This window comes from Gekko japonicus, unplaced genomic scaffold (genome assembly GCF_001447785.1).
Source record: "Gekko japonicus isolate JY-2015 unplaced genomic scaffold, Gekko_japonicus_V1.1 scaffold447, whole genome shotgun sequence".
In the NCBI taxonomy this organism is placed as follows: Eukaryota; Metazoa; Chordata; class Lepidosauria; order Squamata; family Gekkonidae; genus Gekko; species Gekko japonicus.
In genome coordinates, this window is record NW_015166435.1 from 308538 (window position 1) to 331219 (window position 22682).

General features: G+C 41.6%; 1 protein-coding gene across 1 annotated transcript in view; it reads left to right on the top strand.

Annotated features, from left to right (window-relative positions):
* The window catches only part of LOC107111006 (neurexin-1), a 736478-nt gene that overhangs the window by 164642 nt on the left and 549154 nt on the right, over positions 1–22682 (top strand). Inside the window, exons 2-4 of the mRNA XM_015411887.1 lie at positions 14111–14128; positions 21195–21224; positions 22131–22142. Coding sequence (XP_015267373.1) covers positions 14111–14128; positions 21195–21224; positions 22131–22142 — 60 coding nt within the window. The remainder of the gene's footprint in view (positions 1–14110; positions 14129–21194; positions 21225–22130; positions 22143–22682) is intronic.

The window sequence follows — 22682 nt, forward strand, 5'->3', positions numbered from 1 at the left end:
GACTGATGAGGCATTTTCTCCATAATATAATACATTTTTCTAAAAGGGTTAACTTTTATTCACAGCAAATAAATAGACTGAAGGCAAAACAGAAAGGAAATTTAAAATGCATTTGGCAATCAGAATATTTGGCAAGTAAAAATAAAACACTTTGAATACCTTATTTGACAAATTCTAATCGGGCAATTACTAAAACCTTTGATCATTAATATACCCAATCATATCTCACTCACGGCTAGTCCAAGAGAGAATTGTGTGGATTGTGTGTGTCTCTAAAAAGCACAGGAAGAGGGACTAGATGAGAGAAGGAAAGAATGCAAGGAGGAGACCTAGGCACCTAAGTGGGAGAGTTATGATAGTGTCCCACATATCACACCATAGAGTCTGTATAGATGTTAACTTGCTTTCCAATGGGGACATAGACAAATGAGGGGAGGAACCAGAGAACCCAGAGGGACCCTTTGGGACAGTCCGAGGGAGGTTCCATGGCAGGAACCAGGAGCCGTGTCTGATGAATGAGGACAAAAAAGTATGGAGAACATGGTCTATAGTAAGAAGAAGAGAGGGAGATTAAGAACAGGGGAGATTAAGTTGTATCTAACAGTCTTGAATAGGCACAGTGTCTCCTTAGTGGTGGCAGGACCTGATTTGACCTGTATGGTTAAGTACCAGAATTTATTTACCTAATTTCCCACCTTTTGGAGGGGGGTGTCCTGTTGTTGGAGTCAAATTAATTTATCTGTGGGTTTCAAACACTGGAGAAAATTACTTGCTGTACTTGAATTATTTGAGGCTAAAGTTGACCAGTGTCAGGAGATAGTTCAAACATAATAATTAATCCTTTGCTTACAGATGTGTTGGGGCTCTGATACAGGAGATGAGTTTTGCCATTATGATTAACCCAACAAGGAGACTAGTGTCCTCTCTTTGATGTGCAAGGCAGTGTACTAAAATCCCTTGAAGTCTTCTGTAATATTTGTCTTTCTCTGTTACCAACAAAAACCATTCTTCATGTGGCCAGAATCTGAAATGAATGTAGCTAGTCAGAATGTTTATCTTTAAGATGAACCTTTCTGCAAAGTGCCTGAAAACCTCATTTTGCATTCTGTCCATTTTAGTTGACATTTTATTTCCTCGTCAGACTCTGAGTCTGATCAAGGGCTTCTCCCATGGGCCTTTTGGCATATGTGCTCTGGGTCTGAAAGTGGCTACCTTTACATGGCACATTCCTAGATGTCTTTGTGGGTCCTGGGCTAACAAATTTCATTCCAAGTGGAGCGCTGAAGGACTTGCCGAGTAAACATGTCTAGAATTGGGTGTTTTAAAGGCAGCAAAAAGTTGATCTATGGAACTCATTTTCCCTATTTATTTACCCTTTTCACTAGTACTCTGTGAAATTCACTGCCACAAGATTAGGTGTTTTTAAATAAATAGGTTCCATGGCTTTTAGCCAAGTTTACTAGGCCACTCACATCTTCAGTGTAATATTGTATCTAAACTTAATTCCATAGTATAAGACTCAACCACCTAGAGTCCCCTTTCAAGGAGAACAAGGAATGCAAACATAAATAAATATATGGTCTGTCACTTTGGTGAATTTTTGTGTATTTTCTCTAGAGCATGAGAAAGTTGTTTGCGATTTTATATCAAATGCCTATTTTCGTCCATTCATTGCACCAAAGGCAGAATAAATATAATGTAAATCAGTTTTCCCCCTTGTATCCATTTTGAATATTTCTCATCAGAAAATACAGATCTTTAATTTCTTTTGTGTAAGTTGTGTTTTACTGGTAGTGATACATGCTTGTCCCTGATGCATATAGCTAGCAAATAAGATGCATATCAAGTTTTAAAATAAACAGGAAAAAATGCAAACAGAATGAATGAAAGCAAAACAAATGGAAATACTGACAAAAATAACAGCTGAATGAAGAAATGAAACAAAATAGGGAACATTTTGTACCTTACTAATGAGGAATTTGGTGTGCTCAGAGCCAACATTTCTGTATTCTTAACTGTGCTTATCAAAGACACATGCTAAGAGGAGGTAAGAAACCCTCTATTACCTGTGTGTTTTGAGATCAGGTGTTGCCATGCAGACTTGCTGCTTCATCTTCTCCTACAATCCCATTTCATTTCCACTTTCCAGTATAGAATGGGGATCTGCATTCCTTGGCTTCTTGTTACATTGCATAAAAGTACCCAACACAGCAATCATATGTGGTGTCTTTCTGAGCTGCTGCTCCTTACCAGTTTGGTGTAGTGGTGTAGTGGTTAAGTGCGCAGACTCTAATCTGGAATTCCCGGGTTTGATTCCCCACTCCTCCACTTGCACCTGGCTGGATGACCTTGGGCTCTGGCACAGCTGTTCTTGAAAAAGAGCAGTTTCTGTCAAGAGTTCTCTCAGCCCCAGCCACCTCACAGGGTGTCTGTTGTGGGGAGGGGAAGGGAAAGGAGTTTGTAAGCCGCTCTGAGACACCTTTGGGTAGTGAAGGGCAGGGGATAAATCTTCTTCTTCTTAATCTTTATCGGGGCAGGTGTTGAACTAATGTGAATCTTCACTTTTGGATCAATACAGCATTGACTGTGTGGACAAAGGGCTAGTGGACCAACCCGCACCATTTGTCCTAGGGTTCTGCCCTTAAAGACCTCAAGAACCTTTAAGGGCACCATAATCTTGCTCATCCATTCCTTTGTCTTGTCTATTGGTCTGCCTTGGCCATGGAGAAGGTCCGGACAATGCTACCAAGAAGTCTGGCTTTATTTTACTTTAGGCAGAATTTGAGATAGTAGAATCGACTGTATTCTTCAGATTCAGTGGGGAATCACATTTGGGGATGCTGCCTTGAATTACAAAATCACTATGTGGGATTTCTGAGAACATTACTGCAAAGATTCACATTGGGCTCCTCTTCATATTCATAGTACCTACTATCTTCCAGCAGCACCTTGCCCAACTCTTTGAGGCCCCTGAGCGATCTGAGCCTCCAGAAATTTGTTCCCCTAGCCTTCCTGCCTTTGGTAGTTCTGGCTCTGCAAATAGAAAACTAGCATTGCATTCTAAAACGTTGGAAAGATCTTTTCTCCTTAATAAGCCTGTCTGCAGGAAACTTTTACATGAGGGAGTATTCCAAAGTGATATCCCCTGTATACTTAAGTGGTACAGTCTATTCTACCATCACTTGTACCTCATTGTGCTGCATGCACAGATCTATCCTCAGTTGTATCTATGGTAGGGTTAACAGATCATTTTTCTTTACTTGGCGTGGCAAATGAGACAAAGACTTCAGAAACCATGGAGATAGTGAAGATGTTCTAAATTTATTTGTTTATATCATCAGTTGCTCTAGTAGCCATAAATAGATGAACCAACTATCCTTTCTTCCAACTGGAAAACTGCATAGTGAAAATTGTATTTCACTGTGTTTTTTCTAAGATCATTTGATGTATAATGTTTAGCATATAGAAAAGTTCACCCTCTTAGATATCTGGACCTTTGCCCATTTTCTCTGTGGCCTTTGTTAATCTTGCTGTTTTTATACATCAGATGATTTTCCTCATACATACAAACATGGAATATTTTGTGCATCAAATGCATCTTTATGAATAACTAAAACTACAGGTATTACATTCTTACTAGTCAGACTGAAGCAGTAGCTTCTGGGAGCAGGAGGTAATTTACAGTGTAGTTTCCACTATGTTTACTTAGGGTCCAGGTGAACATGATATAGGATGCAAGTTAAGTCAAGAGACCACCCCCTAACCCAACTCATAGTCATTTACCATCTGGGAGACTAAACTTAGAAAGCACTCCATTGCTCAATGTGGTTTGGGAGCTCTGTGACAGGGAACAAGGGATTTCTGCCTTCCCTCCCACACCATTTCTCTTAGCAGAAACAGCCACAGAGGGGAGCTGTTTCTCCCACTGTCAGGCTGCATGTGTCTTCAGTCATGGTTCTAAGACATGTGGAGCTCAAAAAAGAGGTAAGCAATGGCCATGGGCGCATGATGGAAGGCAAAAGTAGGGTTGCAACCTCTAGGTGGTGGCTGGAGATCTCCTAGGATATGATTGATCTCCAGGTGACAGAGATCAGTTCACCTGGATAAAACTCCACTTTGAAAGGTGCACTCTATGGCATTATACCTCATTGAAGCCCCTCCCCTCCCCAAATTCTGCCCACCTCAAGCTCCACATCCAAAATCTCCAGGGATTTCCCAACCTGGAGCTGACAACCCTAGTTAGAAGCTCCCCTCTTGCATGCATTAAATGATGGAACACTTTCTATGGTGAGCTCCCTGGCGGTACATATGACCACAAATCAGGTTGGGGAGCCCGGGTGTTGTGATGTTATGGTGTTCTGAAGTAACCAATTCATGTATTCTCACAATGTTGATGTGCAATTGATATGCAAGGGTTAATATGCAATTGCTGGTAATGTTTTTCTTTGTATGGCCTACGGACACGAACTCATCCTAACCGATGGAAGCACTATGGGTACTAATTTAGGGTGGAGGGGTGTTCGGCATGGGCATACATTCACTGGAGTAACAAAAGGTAACCGTGGGCTGGAGTTCAGGCACAGGCCCCACAGACGTATTGGTGTTGTAAACCCAGCTGTCAGTCCTGGTGTGAGACGAACCAATCGAAGGGAACACGTTTGGCGTGGGAACGAATCTCATTGATTCCCAAGCCGGCATGTGTTGTGTTTTACCCTATAACGTAGAAGCCTCATATTCTAAAGTACATGTTCAGATGAGCTGTTTTACTCAGTGGGCCAATCGGAGCGTGGGGGTGGTTCTGGAAGAAACACACCCGGAGGGGTTGGGCTCAAGAGTCGGAGGCAGTGGACACCGACGACCAGAGGGAGAACTCTGGTCTGGTGATTGCAACTTACCCCAGTCACCAACAGAGTTAGAGCCAGTGACTGTAGTGCCATCTGCCATCTTGCATCGGCGACCCTCCACTGCTGGCGGAGAGGACTCAATGTCCAAGGGTACGGACTTACCTTAGCTAAATGGACAGGGTAACCAATTCATGTAGTCTCACAATGTTGATGTGATGCAAATCATGTCACAAGTATCTTGTAGCTAGGCCCTCAGATATCAGTTCCTTTTATTGGACTACTTGGCTCAGGCCTGTAGCCATGGGGGCACTTGGAGTGGTGCTCCCTTCCGAATTTGCCCTGCCCCCTCACTGCCCCCTGCCCCTCAACTCCTGGTCCCACCTCCCCTCCCCTCTCTGGGAGGTGGAGGGAGCCCCAGTGCCTCATGACTCTCCAGTGTTTGTTTGCTTGCCTTGCCAGCTGTGCTGTGCTGCCTCCATGTCAGGCCCTCAGGAGAGGGGTGCCCGAAGCAGGGCTGCAGCCTGCAGTGGGGCACTGGGGGCAGTGCCCTATTGAATCTGCAGTGCTCCCACCTAGAGGCCCCTCTGGCCCTGCTGCTTGTACTCTGGGAAAGGGAAAGCCATCCGGCACCAGCTAGCAGTGGCCCCCAACGTTTATGGCTGATGGGGAGAGGCCTGGGAAAGGAGAGATGGAATGAAAAGGGGAGTGCAGTGGGGGCTCCCTTTGCTTCTTCCTCCTGAAGGAGCGAGGTGAGGACAGCCCAAGGTGGTCCAGCTGCCACATGCATGCCCAAAGGGGGTCAAACCCTTCAGGGAGGGGAGCTCACTGGCCAGGCACAGGGGAAGGGGTGGCCATCTGCAAAAGTGCACCAAGGTGAGAGAAGTGTCATGGATGGCCAGGCCCACCAGACCCTTCCTACATTAGCCACGCTTTTGGGGCACGGAGGAAGGAAGGCAAGCGAGGGCGGCCAGAGGGCAGCTCCCTGTAAGGCGAACAGGTGGGACCAACTGGCTGTGGGCCTGACTTACTTGGGATCAGAGCAGTTGAGCAAATGTATATTGCATAAATTAGTACATGGACTATCTGTTTAACGTACAGGAGGAAAAACTGAGAAATAAACTAAGTATTGCTAACATTTTCCATTTAATAAATCATGGTAGCTCTTAGTGCATTTTAAGCATTTCAGATAAACTGGAAGCTCTCTTCAAGGTGGAAGAGAAGCAGTCTCAACTGACTGGAAACATTCAGAAAAGGCATGTACACGTCATATTTTGTTTCTTTCTCTCTTGTGGGTATGAGATCATATGACTTAAAACATCGTAATCCCCACATTGTTTATTGATTATTTGTTAGGGGTGTTTTGTTTACCCTCCCAAATTTGGAATCAGAGAGCTCTAAAGGAGGCTTTCTATTTATATAAAAAGCAATAGCGTCAACATAAAGCCAGATTAGTAAACAAAGCAGATGAAATTAGTCCAGTAGATTTACTAAATGATTACAATGGGATGAAAATTCCATTCAGCTAATATCTTCAGATGCCTTTGGCCTTTCATCTAAAAATAAATGAGGGAATCTGGCACAGTTCCCTATTTTCTACTACCTACTTGCTTCACTTGAAAGTCTCTGCTTGGCTTCCTTCCTTTGCGTTGCCTGACCTATGGGATATTACGTGGCTGACTCTACACCGAAGTGGCCAATTGTTGCCAGTCTCATTTGTTTTGTTTTTCAATTCAGTCCAATTTAGGCTTACAAAGCCCAGTAGAACACATCAGCCTGTCAGTTGCTTGACTCCCCCTTATTTCAAATGCCAGGGAGGCAACAAAAACAGGCGGTGAGCCCCTGGGTGACTGTAACAAATGGCTAGTGGGCTAGAATTGGAAATATGGCTTCACATATTTTGAAATGGTATAATTTCCAATTAACAGAGGCAGGTGACAATTCCAACACTATTTTGTAAACCATACTGTGTTTAGCTTGGTCTGTCCTGAGTTGCATAGTCTTATGCCAAGATATTCAGTTCCTAGTCTATAGAATGTTTTAAAGGCCAAAACAAGCTTTTTAGATTGGATTCAAGGTAGTCATTATTTTATTGACACAAATTCATCTACCATAAAACCATAGTATTCTTATCAGCACCACCCCCATCTTTTTTTGGATTCAGAACTTTTAAAATTTGATTTTATTTCATCCTTGCTGTGTTATTTTAATGTTCACACAGTTTCCTCTTTCCTTGTGCTCCATTTTCTCAGCATTATATCTGCATCAGTACAGATATAATGCAATAATACATTATTGCAATAATACATTGCGTGCATAAAGGACATGGGTCTACAAAACCAACAGTGAAAATTAGAACTTGAATTACTGACAAAAAAATATAAAAGAACATATAAATAGGAACTCTCGGTCTGGGGCAAGTGATGCTCTGTATTCTTGGTGCTTGGGGGGGGGGCCAAAAGTGGGAGGGCTTCTAATGTCCTGGCCCCACTGATGGACCTCCTGGAGGCACTTGGTATTTTTGGCCACTGTGTGACAGAGTGTTGGACTGGATGGGCCATAGTCCTGATCCTACATTGGCTTCACTTATGTTCTTATTTTTTTTTTAAAAAAAGAAATAGTGAATATCTTGCTAGCCAAGCATAGTTTGCAAATGTTTATTTATTTATATTTAAATTTATACCCCGCCCTACCCCAAATGTTGGTTCAGGCTATCAGTTTTGTGAAATTCCAGAGTTCCTTCATCAGATTGTGGGTGAGATCTATATACCAATATAGTATATATATAGTATATAGTATAGTATATACTGGTATTATGCTTTTTGTGCAAGCTGTGTTCTACTTTGCATGAGTTATGAGGTTCTCGGCTATGGATCTGTTGATTGTCCTGAGGCTTGGCTCGCCTGTTTGAATGGTGCATTTTTAGCTTTTGCTTGTGCTTCTGAAATATTTGGACTCAGATATGTGTTGATGTATGATATATGTATGTAATGGCGTGTCTTTAACTTGGTGGCAGGGAAGTGATAAGCATTAGCTACAGATCTTGAATGAAAAGAGTTTTTTCTTACTAGATTCTGATCCTGTGTCAGTTGTCTGTGACATCACCAAACCCGGTTTAGGAGTTTGAAATAATGGAGACGAGGCAGTCAATCACACAGCCTGCTAGCCATGTTTGGTGCTTCACAAGGAGGATGTTGTCCCTCCAATCTGGGACTGCAAAAACAGAGGGGTTATTCCATTCAACAGCTCTTTATATTCCCAAACTTTTTGCTGTGTCAGTTACTACAAGAGAAATTGCTTCAGGAATACATATCTCCCCCCCCCCCCCCCCCCCCCCCTTCTATTTTGCAGAAATAAGATTAAGGCAAAACTAGGTCTGAGAGGTAGCTCCTGAACAGGGAACACTCAGGAAAATCAATGTTGCACTTGAATCATATACCTCTGGACTGTAGCCAGTTTGTTTAGGAGTGAGTGTCCACTTCCAAACCACTTTGTTTGGAGTAGTTATACTGAAATCAGGTAGAATACTCAGTCTAGAGTAAGCTAGATGGGATTTTTATATCATGTCCGTTAGCTTTTCAGTTTTTTACATCTGCAAATTATTTTGGGTCATGATGTCTTTTACTGATTTTGAGTGGGAGAGACATTATCATTGTTGATGGGAAATGTCAGTTTATATGGTTAGTTAATATAATTAGACATGATTCTGTAGGTGTTGCTCATTTTCTCCTCAGTTGTGCCAGAAATTATCTAGGTTGTCCTGGTTTGTTACAGTTACAGTTTGTCCATTAAAAATATGGACAGCCCTGACCTGGATAACCCATGCTACCCTGATCTCATCAGATCTCAGAAGCTAAGCAGGATCAGCCTTGGCTAGTTTTTGGATGGGGGACCACCAAGGAGTAACAGGCAATGACAAACCACCTTTGAACGTCTCTTGCCTAGAAACCCCTTTGGGGTTGCCATAAGTCAGCAAAAAAACAAAAAATGCACAACATTGCTTACAAATGTTTTACAATAACTTCAAATCCTTGGGTTGCCAACTCATGCTTGGGAAATTCCTGGAGATTTGGGGGTGGAACATGGGAAGGGTGGGGTTTGGGGAGGGGAGTAGCCTCAGCAGGGTATAATGGCATAGAGTCTACTCTCCAAAGGAGACAATTTCTCCAAAGGAACTGATCTCTGTAGTCTGGAGATGAGTTCTGATTCTGTGAGATCTCCAGCCCCCACTTGGAGGCCTGTTGAATTTCTATATGTTGTTCAGACGTTAAACAAACAAGCTTTCAGAAAGAAAAAAAGTGGAGAGTCTAAAGTGGCTGAAACACAGAGGAGAACTCTTTTCATGCCCCCTGAATAGACCTGAAGAAGAAGGGATTTCAGTAGGTGCAGCTTTCCTGACCTGCATGAGAATCAGGGCCACCTGCTAAAATCACCCTTTCCTTGCAATTTGTCACTCTGGTGGCAACTCTGCATTAAGAAAAAAATGAGAATTTAAGAAACTACCACAGATTATTTGTACTAGGAATGCAAACTGGAGTCATAACTCTGTTACCCCTCCCTGGGAATCCCTGTTAGGAAAATTAAAGGGGAGGGGATGTCTAATGCTCTCCACTGGAGAAGATAGTTACTGAGGATATTTGTGTTGGTCTGCAGTTAAATTTGAGTCCAGTAGCAACTTGTTGTGGCGAGGGGGCTTGCGTGGTTCGATGAGGCTGTGGGCTATGCCGTGGAGGGCCACCCAAGACAGACAGGCCACAGCAGAGAACTCAGACCAAGCGTGATCCCCTGGAGAAGGAAATGGCAACCCACTCCAGTATTTTTGCCAAGAAAACCCCATGGACAGTATCAAAAGGCTAAAGGATATGACGCTGGAAGAAGAGCCCCTCAGGTCGGAAGGTGTCCAATGTGCTACTGGGGAAGAGGAGAGGGCAAGTACAAGTAACACCAGAAAGAGTGACGCGACTGGGCCAAAGCCGAAAGGAAGCTCAGTTGTGGATGTGTCTGATGGTGAAAGGAAAGTCTGATGCTGCAAAGAACAATACTGCATAGGAACCTGGAATGTAAGATCTATGAATCAAGGTAAACTTGACATGGTCTAAAATGAGATGGCAAGACTGAACATCGATATATTAGGAATCAGTGAACTTAAGTGGACAGGAATGGGCGAATTTAACTCAGAAGACCATTATATCTACTACTGTGGCCAGGAATCTCATAGAAAAAATGGTGTGGCTTTTATAGTCAACAAGAGAGTGCAAAACTCAGTACTGGGATACAATCTCAAAAATGACAGAATGATTTCGGTCCGATTCCAAGGCAAACCATTCAACATCACAGTAATCCAAGTCTATGCCCCAACCACTGATGCAGAAGAGGCTGAAGTGGACCGGTTCTATGAAGACCTACAACACCTCCTAGAACTAACACCAAAAAATGATGTCCTCATCATCATAGGGGACTGGAATGCTAAAGTAGGAAGTCAAAAGGTAACCGGAATAACAGACAAGTTTGGCCTTGGAAAGCAAAATGAAGCAGGGCAAAGGTTAACAGAGTTTTGTCAAGAGAACACACTGGTCATAGCGAACACCCTTTTCCAACAACCTAAGAGGCGACTCTACACATGGACATCACCAGATGGGCAACACCGAAATCAGATTGACTATATAATTTGCAGTCAAAGATGGAGAAGCTCTATCCAGTCAGTAAAAACAAGACCTGGAGCTGACTGTGGTTCAGATCATGAGCTACTCATTGCAAAATTCAGACTTAAACTGAAGAAAATCGGGAAAACCACGAGGCCATTCAGGTTTGACCTAGATCGCATCCCTGATGAATATACAGTAGAGGTGAAGAATAGATTCAAGGGTCTGGATTTGATAGATAGAGTGCCTGAAGAACTATGGACAGAGGTTCGTGACATCGTACAGGAGGCAGCAATCACCACCATACCAAAGAAAAAGAAATGCAAGAAAGCAAAATGGCTTTCTGATGAGGCTTTACAAATAGCAGAGGAAAGAAGGAAAGCGAAAGGCAAAGGCGAAAAGGAAAGATTTACCCAACTGAACGCAGATTTCCAGAGAACAGCAAGGAGAGATAAGGAGGCCTTCCTGAATGAACAGTGCAAAGTAATAGAAGAAAACAATAGAATGGGAAGGACTAGAGATCTCTTCAAGAAAATTGGAGAAATCAAGGGAGCGTTCCATGCAAAGCTGGCCATGATAAAGGACAAAAACGGTAGGGACCTAACAGAAGCAGAAGAGATTAGGAAAAGATGGCAAGAATACACAGAAGAACTATACAAGAAAGACCTCAATGTCCTTGACAAACACGACGGTATAATCACTGACCTTGAGCCAGACATCCTGGAATGTGAAGTTAAATGGGCCTTAGAAAGCATTACTAACAACAAAGCTAGTGGAGGTGATGGTATTCCAGCTGAGCTATTCAAAGTCTTAGAAGATGATGCTGTTAAAGTTCTGCACTCCATTTGCCAGCAAATTTGGAAAACGCAACAGTGGCCACAGGATTGGAAAAGATCAGTATACATTCCAATCCCAAAGAAGGGCAATGCCAAGGAATGTTCAAACTATCGCACAATTGCACTCATATCACACGCTAGCAAGGTCATGCTCAAGATCCTACAAGCTAGGCTTCAACAGTACGTGGATAGAGAACTACCAGAAGTACAAGCTGGGTTTCGAAGAGGTAGAGGAACGAGAGATCATATTGCCAACATTCGCTGGATTATGGAGAAAGCAAGAGAGTACCAGAAAAATATCTACTTCTGCTTCATTGACTATGCTAAAGCCTTTGACTGTGTGGATCACAACAAACTATGGCAGGTCCTTAAAGAGATGGGAGTACCAGACCACCTCACATGTCTCTTGAGAAACCTGTATAAGGGCCAAGAAGCGACAGTTAGAACCGGATACGGAACAACTGATTGGTTCAGCATAGGAAAAGGAGTACGACAAGGATGTATACTGTCACCTTGCTTATTTAATATATATGCAGAGTACATCATGCGAAATGCTGGCCTGGATGAATCACAAGCGGGAATTAAGATTGCTGGGGAAAAGATCAACAACCTCAGATATGCAGATGATACCACTCTAATGGCTGAAAGTGAAAAGGATCTAAAGAGCCTCTTGCTCAGAGTAAAAGAGGAGAGCGCAAAAGTGGGCTTGAAGCTCAACATCAAAAAAACTAAGATCATGGCATCCGGCCCCATCACTCCTTGGCAAATAGAAGGGGAAGTCGTGGAAGTAGTGACAGACTTCACGTTCCTGGGATCCCAGATCACCGCAGACTGTGACTGCAGCCATGAAATTAAAAGACGCCTGCTCCTTGGGAGGAAAGCGATGGCGAACCTAAACAGCATGATAAAAAGTAGAGACATCACCCTGCCAACAAAAGTCCGCATGGTCAAAGCAATGGTATTCCCAGTAGTCATGTATGGCTGCGAGAGCTGGACTATAAGGAAGGCCGAGCGCCGAAGAATAGATTCTTTTGAACTATGGTGCTGGAGAAGACTCTTGAGAGTCCCTTGGACTGCAAGAAGAACAAATCAGTCAATCCTCAAAGAAATCAACCCTGACTGTTCCCTGGAAGGCCAGATAATGAAACTGAAGCTCAAATACTTTGGCCACCAAATGAGAAGGTAGCACTCACTGGAGAAGACCCTGATGCTGGGAAAGATTGAAGGTCAAAGAAGACAGGGATGGCAAAGGATGAGATGGTTAGATAGTGTTATCGAGGCAACAAACATGAAATTGATCAAACTTCAGAGGACGGCGGAAGACAGGAAGGCCTGGCATGATCTGGTCCATGGGGTCGCGAAAAGTCGGACTCGACTGTGTGACTGAACAACAAAAAGCACCTTAGAGACCAACAAGCTCTTGAGCATAAGTTTTTGAGAGTCAAAGCCCCCTTTGTCTGACAGGAATAGGAATGGAGATCTGAGTCTTTTTATCCCAGTCAGATGATGGGAGGGGTGTTGCAAAGAATGCTTCTAAAGGTACAATGCATATTGTAATCAACTTGATTTTAGCAGACGGGAAATGCTTGGGAGGCATACAATTAGCATTCTAATGAAATAAGAAACTTAGGTCTCTATTCAGCCCAGGGGAGGGGAGAGGGAGATCCATTTATCTGAACTTGTGAATGAAGTGTCAATTCCCACACCATACTACTTCTACTACTACTACTATTACTCCTACTCCTACTCCTACTACTACTACTACTACTAATACTACTAAATTAAATTTATACACCACCCTCCTCTGAAGGGCTCAGGGTGATGTGCATCATCAGAGAACATACAACAGGTTAAAAATACAATAAATAATAGATAATTAATAACAAATAAAATCAATATTCCCGGGATTCTTTGCTTGAAAGGCATAATAATTCAACTGATGCAAAATCAATATAACCATGATCTTTATACGTGAGCGCATAGGGTCAGCAAAGTTCAGAATAAATATATTTTCAAGCTGGGGTTGCATTCTGGTTTTTTTCTTCCTGGTGACCTTTTCCAATGTCTAACATAGAGATTGAACTGCAGCACACAGGAGGAGAAGCTTTACCCGGAATTGGAAAAACTGGTAGAATAGTCTGCATCTGCTAAATATATAGCTGCTATAAAAGATGTTGGGCTTTTTTCGTTTTTTAAAGCACGTCTGTTTCAGTGTCAGAACTCAGCCCTGGTATGTGCAAAGCAGTAATAAGCAATCAGTAAGAGGGCCTCTGAGTCTGTCCAGAGTGCTTTTCCTTTGCTACTGAATAGCCACAGTCAGCTCCTACCTATTTGAGACTTGTTGTGTAGGAATTTTAAGTGTCGAGAGTACATTCCTGGCACACTTGAGTCCCAGTACCTTTATTTCTCTATCTCTGCCTTTGTTTTCCTGGTAGAAATTAATCACTAGACACCATGGCACCATTTGAAATAACCGATTAACCCCCAAACTTGTGATGGATGAACCCTAAATAACACAGGCCCATTTAACAAGCAAATCCCCTTTCACTTGAGAACTTACCCCCCCCCCCATTTTGTGTAGAATCACAGTTTTATTTTCGTGGAAGAAACACTGCTTCCCTGTGGTTTCGGTCCTCCCCCCCCTCCCTTTTTGATGGTAGCAGTGGATCACTTGCATGTGGTGTTTGGTGCCTTGCATGCTACTCACATGCAAAGGCAAGTTCCAGTCTGCATGCTGCTTAATGAATGTTTTTTTTTTCCTTTTCTCTCCCTCCTTGTTATGTGCTTTCAGAAGACAACTATGTGGAAGGTGGGTGCTTTCTACCTTATTTTCCTAAGCTCTTTGCTTATCCCTCTTGCCCATTATGTTTAGTGTTTTGCCTCCTCCTTAGTGCTGATAATGGGGAACCTTATCATTGAAGATGGTAAGTTGATTTTCTTCTTTCCTCCTGAGAATGTCCAGGTTTTAACATGTTTGTTGTATCTCAATATGCTGTGGAAATTAGGAGAATCTCTTGGTTTCACTTAGAAAAATGAAGAAATTTTCTGGTTAGAAGGCAACATTGTCAAATTCATAATCTAAATGCTCTGACATGCAAAGAGAAATAAAAGACCCTTCCCGTTTTGTTTGTACTCTATAATCTTGTGAGTTGGGTGTCCTGACCCAACTCTTGACTTTGAACATTTGGCATTTGGCAACTTTGCAAAATTTGCTAATGATTTGCCTATTAAAAATTGTTTCAAATCCAGTAAAGAGTGTTGATTCACAGTCACAAACTAAGGCACGAATTAAAAAGTCTCTGGGGGCATGCAAAAGCGCTTGTACAATGTCCAGAATGTTGTCTTTTTAAGTTATGACTGTCATCACCCCCCTCTATATATTGCAAACTGGAGCTTCACTGAATTTAAAAAGCAGCTGGTGTTGTAGCATTATTGACTTATTTTTGCATTAGGCATAAAACTGATTTAAAAAGCAAGGCCTACCTGCAGGCTTATAGTCAAGTGTCATTTATAGCATGTGGAGGGACGGGTGTTGGGAAGGGAAGTTAGATGTCCTGCTAAGCAAGTATAGCCCTTCTGTGCATCTCGAAGGACCTTTTTGGACTCATGCCAAAGTTTGTGTCTCCAAAATTTGCTCTTTATTGTAAATGAACAAAAAAGATTAAAAGCACACATTGGGTTCTCTATGCCAGCTGGCTGGACAATTCTCTGTCCCCATGACCCTTGTCAATGAGGTTTCATTGTGATACTGTGGTTGGGTGTCTTTTATTGTATCACTAGTCTGGTATAGAAAGAAGTTGATTTATTTTGATACTCTTGTGTGAAGGGCAAGGGGAGAGATATATACCCTAGTGGGATTTCAAAACTGATTTTAAAAAACCCTCAGATTTCAAGAGGGTGTTGAACTGGGGAGGTGTTGAACACAGAAGACACAGAGGAAAATTCTTTCTAGTCCCAAATAACTTCACTGAATGTCCTCATCGATCAGTTATTAGAAGCACCATCAGCTTCTTTCTTTTAATATTATTCCTATTGATTATTGCATTACTCTCTGAGAAACAGTTATAGAACCTCCCCTCTACTCCACAAAGTCTGCTTGGTAAACTCCCTTGTGTAGCTCAGTATTCCCTTATTGACAAGACAGAAGGGGGTATAAATGCCTTTAGAAAGCAATCAAAAGCAGAGAAAACAATGTGCAATCTCGTTTAGCAAGAGTGTTGGAAACCACGCAAGTTAGTATAATTTGTATGGCTGGCTATGTTTAAATGTTTGCACCATATTATGGGAAGTATAATGCATCAACTGCTGATTTTGATCATTATGAGCATCTGATTATCCTTTTTAGCTCAGGTCCATCTACCTTGTCACCCATCAACTTAAAAACAGTTCAACAAAACCTTATTCTGGTCTTCCAGGTGTTTGGTAAATCCCTCTCACGCACCCATCTAATTTTACAGTCCTGGACAGGTAGCAAATCCAGAAATTGGTTTTAAGTCCTTTGCTGAGCCACCAAATATGACTGATGGCCTGCAAGATTTGACTGTTTTCCAGGAGCCATTTTCTGGCAGCTACCCAAAGGGTATATAATATGGAGAAAGCCATGACAAATGAGGTTTTAAAGAAATGAAGTATCTTCTGAGAGTCCAATCCAGCTAATCTGAAAATGCCCTGTGAGTCGGATCTTCAGCTGGCCTGTGTCACTGTGCCTTAACTACACTTTGCAAAGCCACTTTAATTAACAGCAGATATGAATTTTCTCTGTAAAGCAAGAATTTCCTTAACCAAATGAACCAGGTACAAAAGAGAGAGAGAGAGATGTAAGCTGGCACTGGCAGATGAGGTGCATATGCTGAAGGGTCGTAGTTTAGGTTTTATGTGAAAATCCTTCCTTGGATTTACAGTTACACTTCTTGCTTAGGGCTCATCCTGATGAGCTTTTTTTGGTCCAGTTGCTCATCCTGACAAGACAAATACAACTTAAAGGAAACTTAGTAAAACCAACCAAGACCTACAAAGCAGAACACAACCCATGAGCTATGCATGCCAGTCCATGAGGAGTTTGCTGTGCCACTGTTTCCCATGCCATTATGAAGCTGCAGATGCAATACATGGCTGTTAAGGTTCTTGACCTTAAAGAGTCACAAGCTGCACAGACCTCTATAAGGTGTGTCTGCAACATTTATCCTTTAGGAGTCAGATTTGTGTAGTACAATTCTGACTAAGGGTGTGCACCAGAGAACAGTTTGGTATTTTTCATATCCAGATCTCGGGAAGGGCATAATTATTGGTATCTGGATTTGGCTTTGTTGGTTTTTTGCTTTTTTCGGGATTCCGATATAATTTGGGTCCGTTATGGAGATATAATTCCAGGGGTCCACAGTGGCTGTTTTTCAAGCAAATGACATCAAAACTGCAGTGGAGCTGGTGCTGCCTGTCCACTAAAGAGCCTCCAAGTTTCAAGTAGATTGGAAAAAGAGGTCCAGTTCTATTGGCCTCTGAACAAGGTGTCCCAGCCACTCTGCATTGTTTCCTATGGGGGAAAATTCCATTCTTTCTCTAGGGCAAAGAATAGCCAAACACACAACAGGAAGCAAAGCAACCACTGGCCAATGAAAATAGAACCAACAAGACCAACAGAACCAATGCAGAACCAGGGAATCCCAACAGAACTACAGGCCATGGGGCAATCCTAACATAACCAATGTCACATTAGAGAATCCAACCCAATGTCAAACCGGAGAATTCAAGACAAATTGACTGAACCAGGGTAGTCTCTGAGGGTAGCTCTGCAGATCTGCAGGTCTGCAGATATGATGATGGGAGCTTTGACTCTTAAAAGATTATACCCCGAAATCTTGTTGGTCTGTAAAGGACTACTGGACTTGAATCCAGCTGACTTAATAAGGGATACTGTTGTTAAGCCCAACAAAGTCAAACCAGAGTATCCAAGCCAATGGTAGATGAGAACATCCAAAGCAAACCAACACAACCAAGGGACACTGTTGCAAGAACTGGGCTGATGTGCACCAGGTTCATCATGCAGTGGTCTCCTCCATGTCTGCATTGGGGTATGCATACATTGAGGAGATAGCAGAGGTCAGTACTCTGTGTGGTCTGCACACTGGCAGGAATGGGGTAGCCAGGATGTTCTCCCACAGTGTATCATTCTTATCACATACCACTTATTTTTCCTCTTCTGTTTCAGGAACAATTACGGTTACAGGAATTATTTCTCTATTTTTGCCTTCTCCCCCATTTCCCCCCGTGTAGCAGGTAGCATGCACCCTTAACAGAACTTGATCACTATCTTCAATACAATGCTTAGATTTAATCCAGATGTTTCCTAAATCTACTTATTTAGTGTGGCCCAATGAGAACATCTAGCTTCTATCTGCAGTGGGTACAAACATTTAATTAACCAGCTGTCTCAGTTTTACAGAACACACATTGTTGAGTTGTCTGTACATTTTATGAGATTGATATGCCTCCATCTATAAACATAAAGAGAAGAAGATGGAGCAATTTAAGCTGTAAATCTGTACACATTTTGGCACACACAGGTTCAATTGAAATTAAAAGCAATTGTATGCACCTTGCTGTGTGATAGATAGCAATGATTTTTACCCCAGTGCCAGGAATGTGCAGGACCCAGTGTTTGCCGGGGCCTTGGATAGTGAAACACATAAAGAGCTTTTCAGATATTTGGCTGTCCAAAACAATAGAGTTAGATGCCAATTGGGGAGGTAATAATAGTAATAATGATAGTGATAGATGAACCTTGTTTACAGGACTGAGTACCATCCTGCAGGCTTTTTTTCCTGAAGTGTTTGATGTAATCCAAAACATATGTTGACTTGTGTTCTGCATTTTATGAAGACTGGAATCCAAGTACCTCAAGTAGTGTTTCACTTGTGCACTATGGCTTTTAAGCTCCTCTGTTTGAGTGGCATGCCCCTGAATGTTTGAAGGCCTTTGAGTTGCATCCCAAGAGGTGTGAGGGGCTGCTGTCAAAAGATTATACTTCCCCCCCATTCACATGAAGAAAACTCTTTCTGTTGCCATGTGGGGTAGGAGTGGGGGTGGGATTTGGATTCCAAGTAAAACTTGTTGCTTTTTGTTCTTCTGTTCCATTCCATCCCCCCCCCCCTTAAAAAAAATGCTTAGGATCACAAAAGGGAGGGAGACAGCATTCCCAGGGTACATAGTGGTTTTTTAAAAAATTATCAAAGAAAGAGAAGGCTTGCTTTGAAAAATGTGCTGCCACTCTGGTTATTTAAAGAGAAGGCTCCTGTATGCAACTAACACAACTCTTAGCATTTTTTAAAGTCTAAATAATTCTTAGACTAATACTGCATTCATGATTCTGCCTCTTGGCTCCCTGTAGACTTTTCTTAAAATTCACAAACTCGTCTTAAGTATCACTCCAACATTTTAAAAGCTTTTATTTTTGAGTATCCCGTATATATAGGAGCTGCGGTGGCTCAAGTGGTTAAGACGCTGAACTGCAGGCTGTGGAAGGTCAGTAGTTCAGCAGTTCAAGACCCGGGTGCCGCAAGATGGAGTGAGCTCCCATCTCTAGTTCCAGCTCCTGCCAACCTAGCAGTTCGAAAGCAAGAAATTGCAAGTAGATAAATAGGTACCACTTTGGTGGGAAGGTAACAGCGTTCCGTGCGCCTTGTTGTTTAGTCATGCCGGCCACATGACCATGGAAACGTCTTTGGACAGCGCTGGCTCTTCGGCTTTGAAACGGAGATGAGCACCGCAACCCTAGAGTCGGATTCGACTGGCTTTTGAGCAAGGGAACCTTTACCTTTTATCCCGTATAACAACCCCATATACAGTAAAACATAAACTAAACCTAGTACTGTCAGTCTGACAAGCAATGAATAAGCAAAAAAGAGAAGTTCACCTAAGGAACCGATGCAAGGTGGACTTAAGAGAATGGAAATAATATTTGCCTTGGAAAAATGAAAGGAGTTTGTGTGACAGGATTTGATAGGCCATATTTTTCATTTCTGTCTGAGGAGAATATATCATTTGATTGCAGAAAGCCAAAATTAGTGATGTTATCAGAAGAAGGATGTACTGCCATGTTGCTCTTAACAAAGAGAACCTAGAACAATGGATCAGTATGCAGCTGACCTAATGATAGTTGTAAGTCATCATAGGAAAGAAGTTGGAAGTAGTTTCAGTGTTAAGTACTGACATCACAAAATACATTTGTAAATACCTTTATTGCAGGGAATTTCCTATGCCATCCCCCCCCCCTTTTTTGGTCTGCTATAAATAGATCAAAGTGAAGATGTCCTGAATGTTCTTGTTTCATATAGTCACCATGAAATCTGAATGAACTCATGAGTTGTGCACTCTGCTCTAGTTATGGTTCTGTCTTGTCTGCTCTATGATCAAATGCAAAGATGGTCCTGATCTTACAGTGAACAATCTGGATTTAAAGAAATACTGTTTTGCTGTCGGAATAATATTCCTTAAGTACTAAAATGGTTTACAAGGATACTTGCAATGCAGACAGTACTTTCTAAAATGAAAAATTCCCATATTGTTTAAAACCTTATTTGTTCAAATGATTAATAATGCTATGAGTAATGTTTGGAATGTGAACGATCTGCTTTTGAAATTGCTCCCCCCCCCCCCCGAATCACTTGTTATATGTCTTATGTGTGCGGCTACTTTTATTCATGAATTAGAGGTCTCAATATATTCTTTAGGAATCTTACCTTCCAGTAAAAACCAGCATATTCTATTGCATACCTTCTTTGTGTGAACAGGGGCTTAACCAATGAAAACCCATATGGAGATTGTAGACTATCTTTAGAAATCTATTTTTTTTTTTTGTTCTGAATGCTTTTTCTCTAAATGACTGCCATGATGGGAAGGGTGTTTTAAAAATCCCACAATGGTCTATCTATAGAATTAAATGTAAATTTGAAATTGTCTTCTGGGGGAATTAATATGAAATATCTCAAATTTGGTTTTGAGCAAAATGCATATTTTTATTTTTTGCTGTCATTTGGCTGAAACTAAAAAAAATACAGCTTTGAAAAACTTGCTTTGCATAGATTGCATGTTTAAAATGCAAGCCTCTATCTGAAAAAATGCACATCCATTAAAAAAACTGACTTTAGACTCAATGTTCTTAAAATGGAATCCATTTTAAATTGGATAAATACTTTGCTACCAAAGACGGGTTTTTGAATTATGATTAATGTTATTTTCTTCTTTCCACTGGACGACAAACCATTTGCCTGTTCAAGAACAGACTCCTATGCTGTTCGCATGTTTCACACAAACAAGGAGACATCCCTTGCATTATCATTTCAATGTGACAAAATAATTCTTTTATTTAATTATTTGAAATGCTCATTTTCAACGAGGGGAAAAAGATCAGACCCAGCCCATTCTTCAGGTTGATATAATTCCCGGTTGGGGGGGGGGGAGAAAAAAAAATCAGTTTTACAGGACAAGGAGTCCTTCTAGTGAAACGAAAGGGCTTAAGAGATAAGATGGAATCTTCCAGGAGTTCATTGAATTTGAAATCATTTTCTTATGATTTTTGTCCTCAGCCCAACTTCCAGTGCCTAGAAAAGGAACTGTACAGTGCAGCATTACTCTGTGTTAGAACAGCAGCCCGCTTTCTCTTTTGCCCCACTCCTGCCCCTGCCCCTGCCCCTGCCCCAAGCATTCCAACCAGTGGTTGAAAATGCTCTTTTAATTGTCCTCTGTAATGCAAACATCTCGCAGGAGACAGATACCTGTAGCAAAAAAACAACCCCAAAACAAAACACAATTTTTGTCACTGTAACGATACCACCTTCCACCCTTGTTCATTGCTGACTGTGCTCTTGTTTCCCTTTAAGGTCTGGCGCACCTGATGATGGGCGACCAAGGTATGGGTTCTGCTCCTTTTCCACTCTGCTTTCATTGTTTTTTTAAAATATATATATATATATATTTTGTTCTGTAGCTGCTTCGAAATCCATCACAGCAAATGATGGCCAAATGCTTGTGAGCTGTCCTGGGCTGCCAATCAGCACATGATCTTAGCCACATCTTTCTTTTGTTGTTGTTGTGGTGTGTATGTGTGTGCGTGTATGTATTAAATATATACATAGCTCTCTCTATCTGTATCGCCTTTTTATTTAAGTTGCTCCCTAAAATCTTTTTTCTTCTCCTTTTCAACTATCTCCCTACCCTACTTGCAATACAATAACTGTTTTTAAAAAAATCAAGGTTGAAAGAGCTAACAATCTGACTGGATCTGTCCATGTGTTTAAACACCATGATAATCATTCTCCCCAGATAGATTGTAAAAAAAGAGGCTTGAGTTTGTACCCAGCAATAATAATAATAATAATAAATCCTGCTTTGCATTAATGCATGGCTGTTTGGAAAACGCGGAAAGCATCCGCTCCTGGCTTCTGGAATGCTAAGAGTACACTTTTGCAACATGACGAAATAAGTGGCATTTCCCCCATCACCCCGTGCAACCCCCCTCCCCCTCAGTCAATGTCGATGTCACTTCCGTGTCACTCGTTTGAAAATGAAGCATGGGTTACTTCTGTGTTCTTCTGCATGTACATGCTAATTGGGAAATGAACGATCGTTAAAATGCAACACTAATGGCATTTCCATTTGTCATCAAACACTTATTTCATGCTTTGTCTCTTTTCATGTTTCGGGTGTGACAGCATTTACATTTACACACACACGACTCTTACTGTTGTTTCTCTTCTTTGTTCTCTTTTTTTGTCCGCCGATGCTTTCTTCATGGAACCATTTCATCAAATCCATAGGTAAAAGTAAAGGTATTACATGACTTTCTTGCTTCTTTCTTTTCCCCTTTCGTTCAAATGCCATCTATGTACTTTAAAGTGTGTCTGAGTGATTCAAATGTATGTATTTAGTGTTGATGCACTGTGGTGATGGGAGGTAGGTATACTTATATAGTAAAATATTACATGGAAAGCACATTAAAGGAGGGGGGAACCTAAAAAAAATTCTCCCACTCAAAAGCTGGCTTCCTATGTGAAAGGTACTCTTCTGATTTTTTTAAAAGGAAATGTATCCACAAATTCACAATTGCTATTCTTATCTAATTCTTACTCACATTACCATTTTGCTAGGCACTGTGTTGAGCATACAGGTGGCATGTTTGTTTTCCAATAGGTCTAAATTTCATGTTTAGAACAAAGGCAAACAGAAAGGACAGACGAGTAGTTGGCATTCAGCTGGTAGAAGTGAATTTCTGATATGGTGTCAGGAAGGCTTTGTACTGAAAATAATAGATAGATGAAGACATTAAAAGAAAAAAAATGGGGGGGAGGGCAGGAGGGAAGCCTTAATGG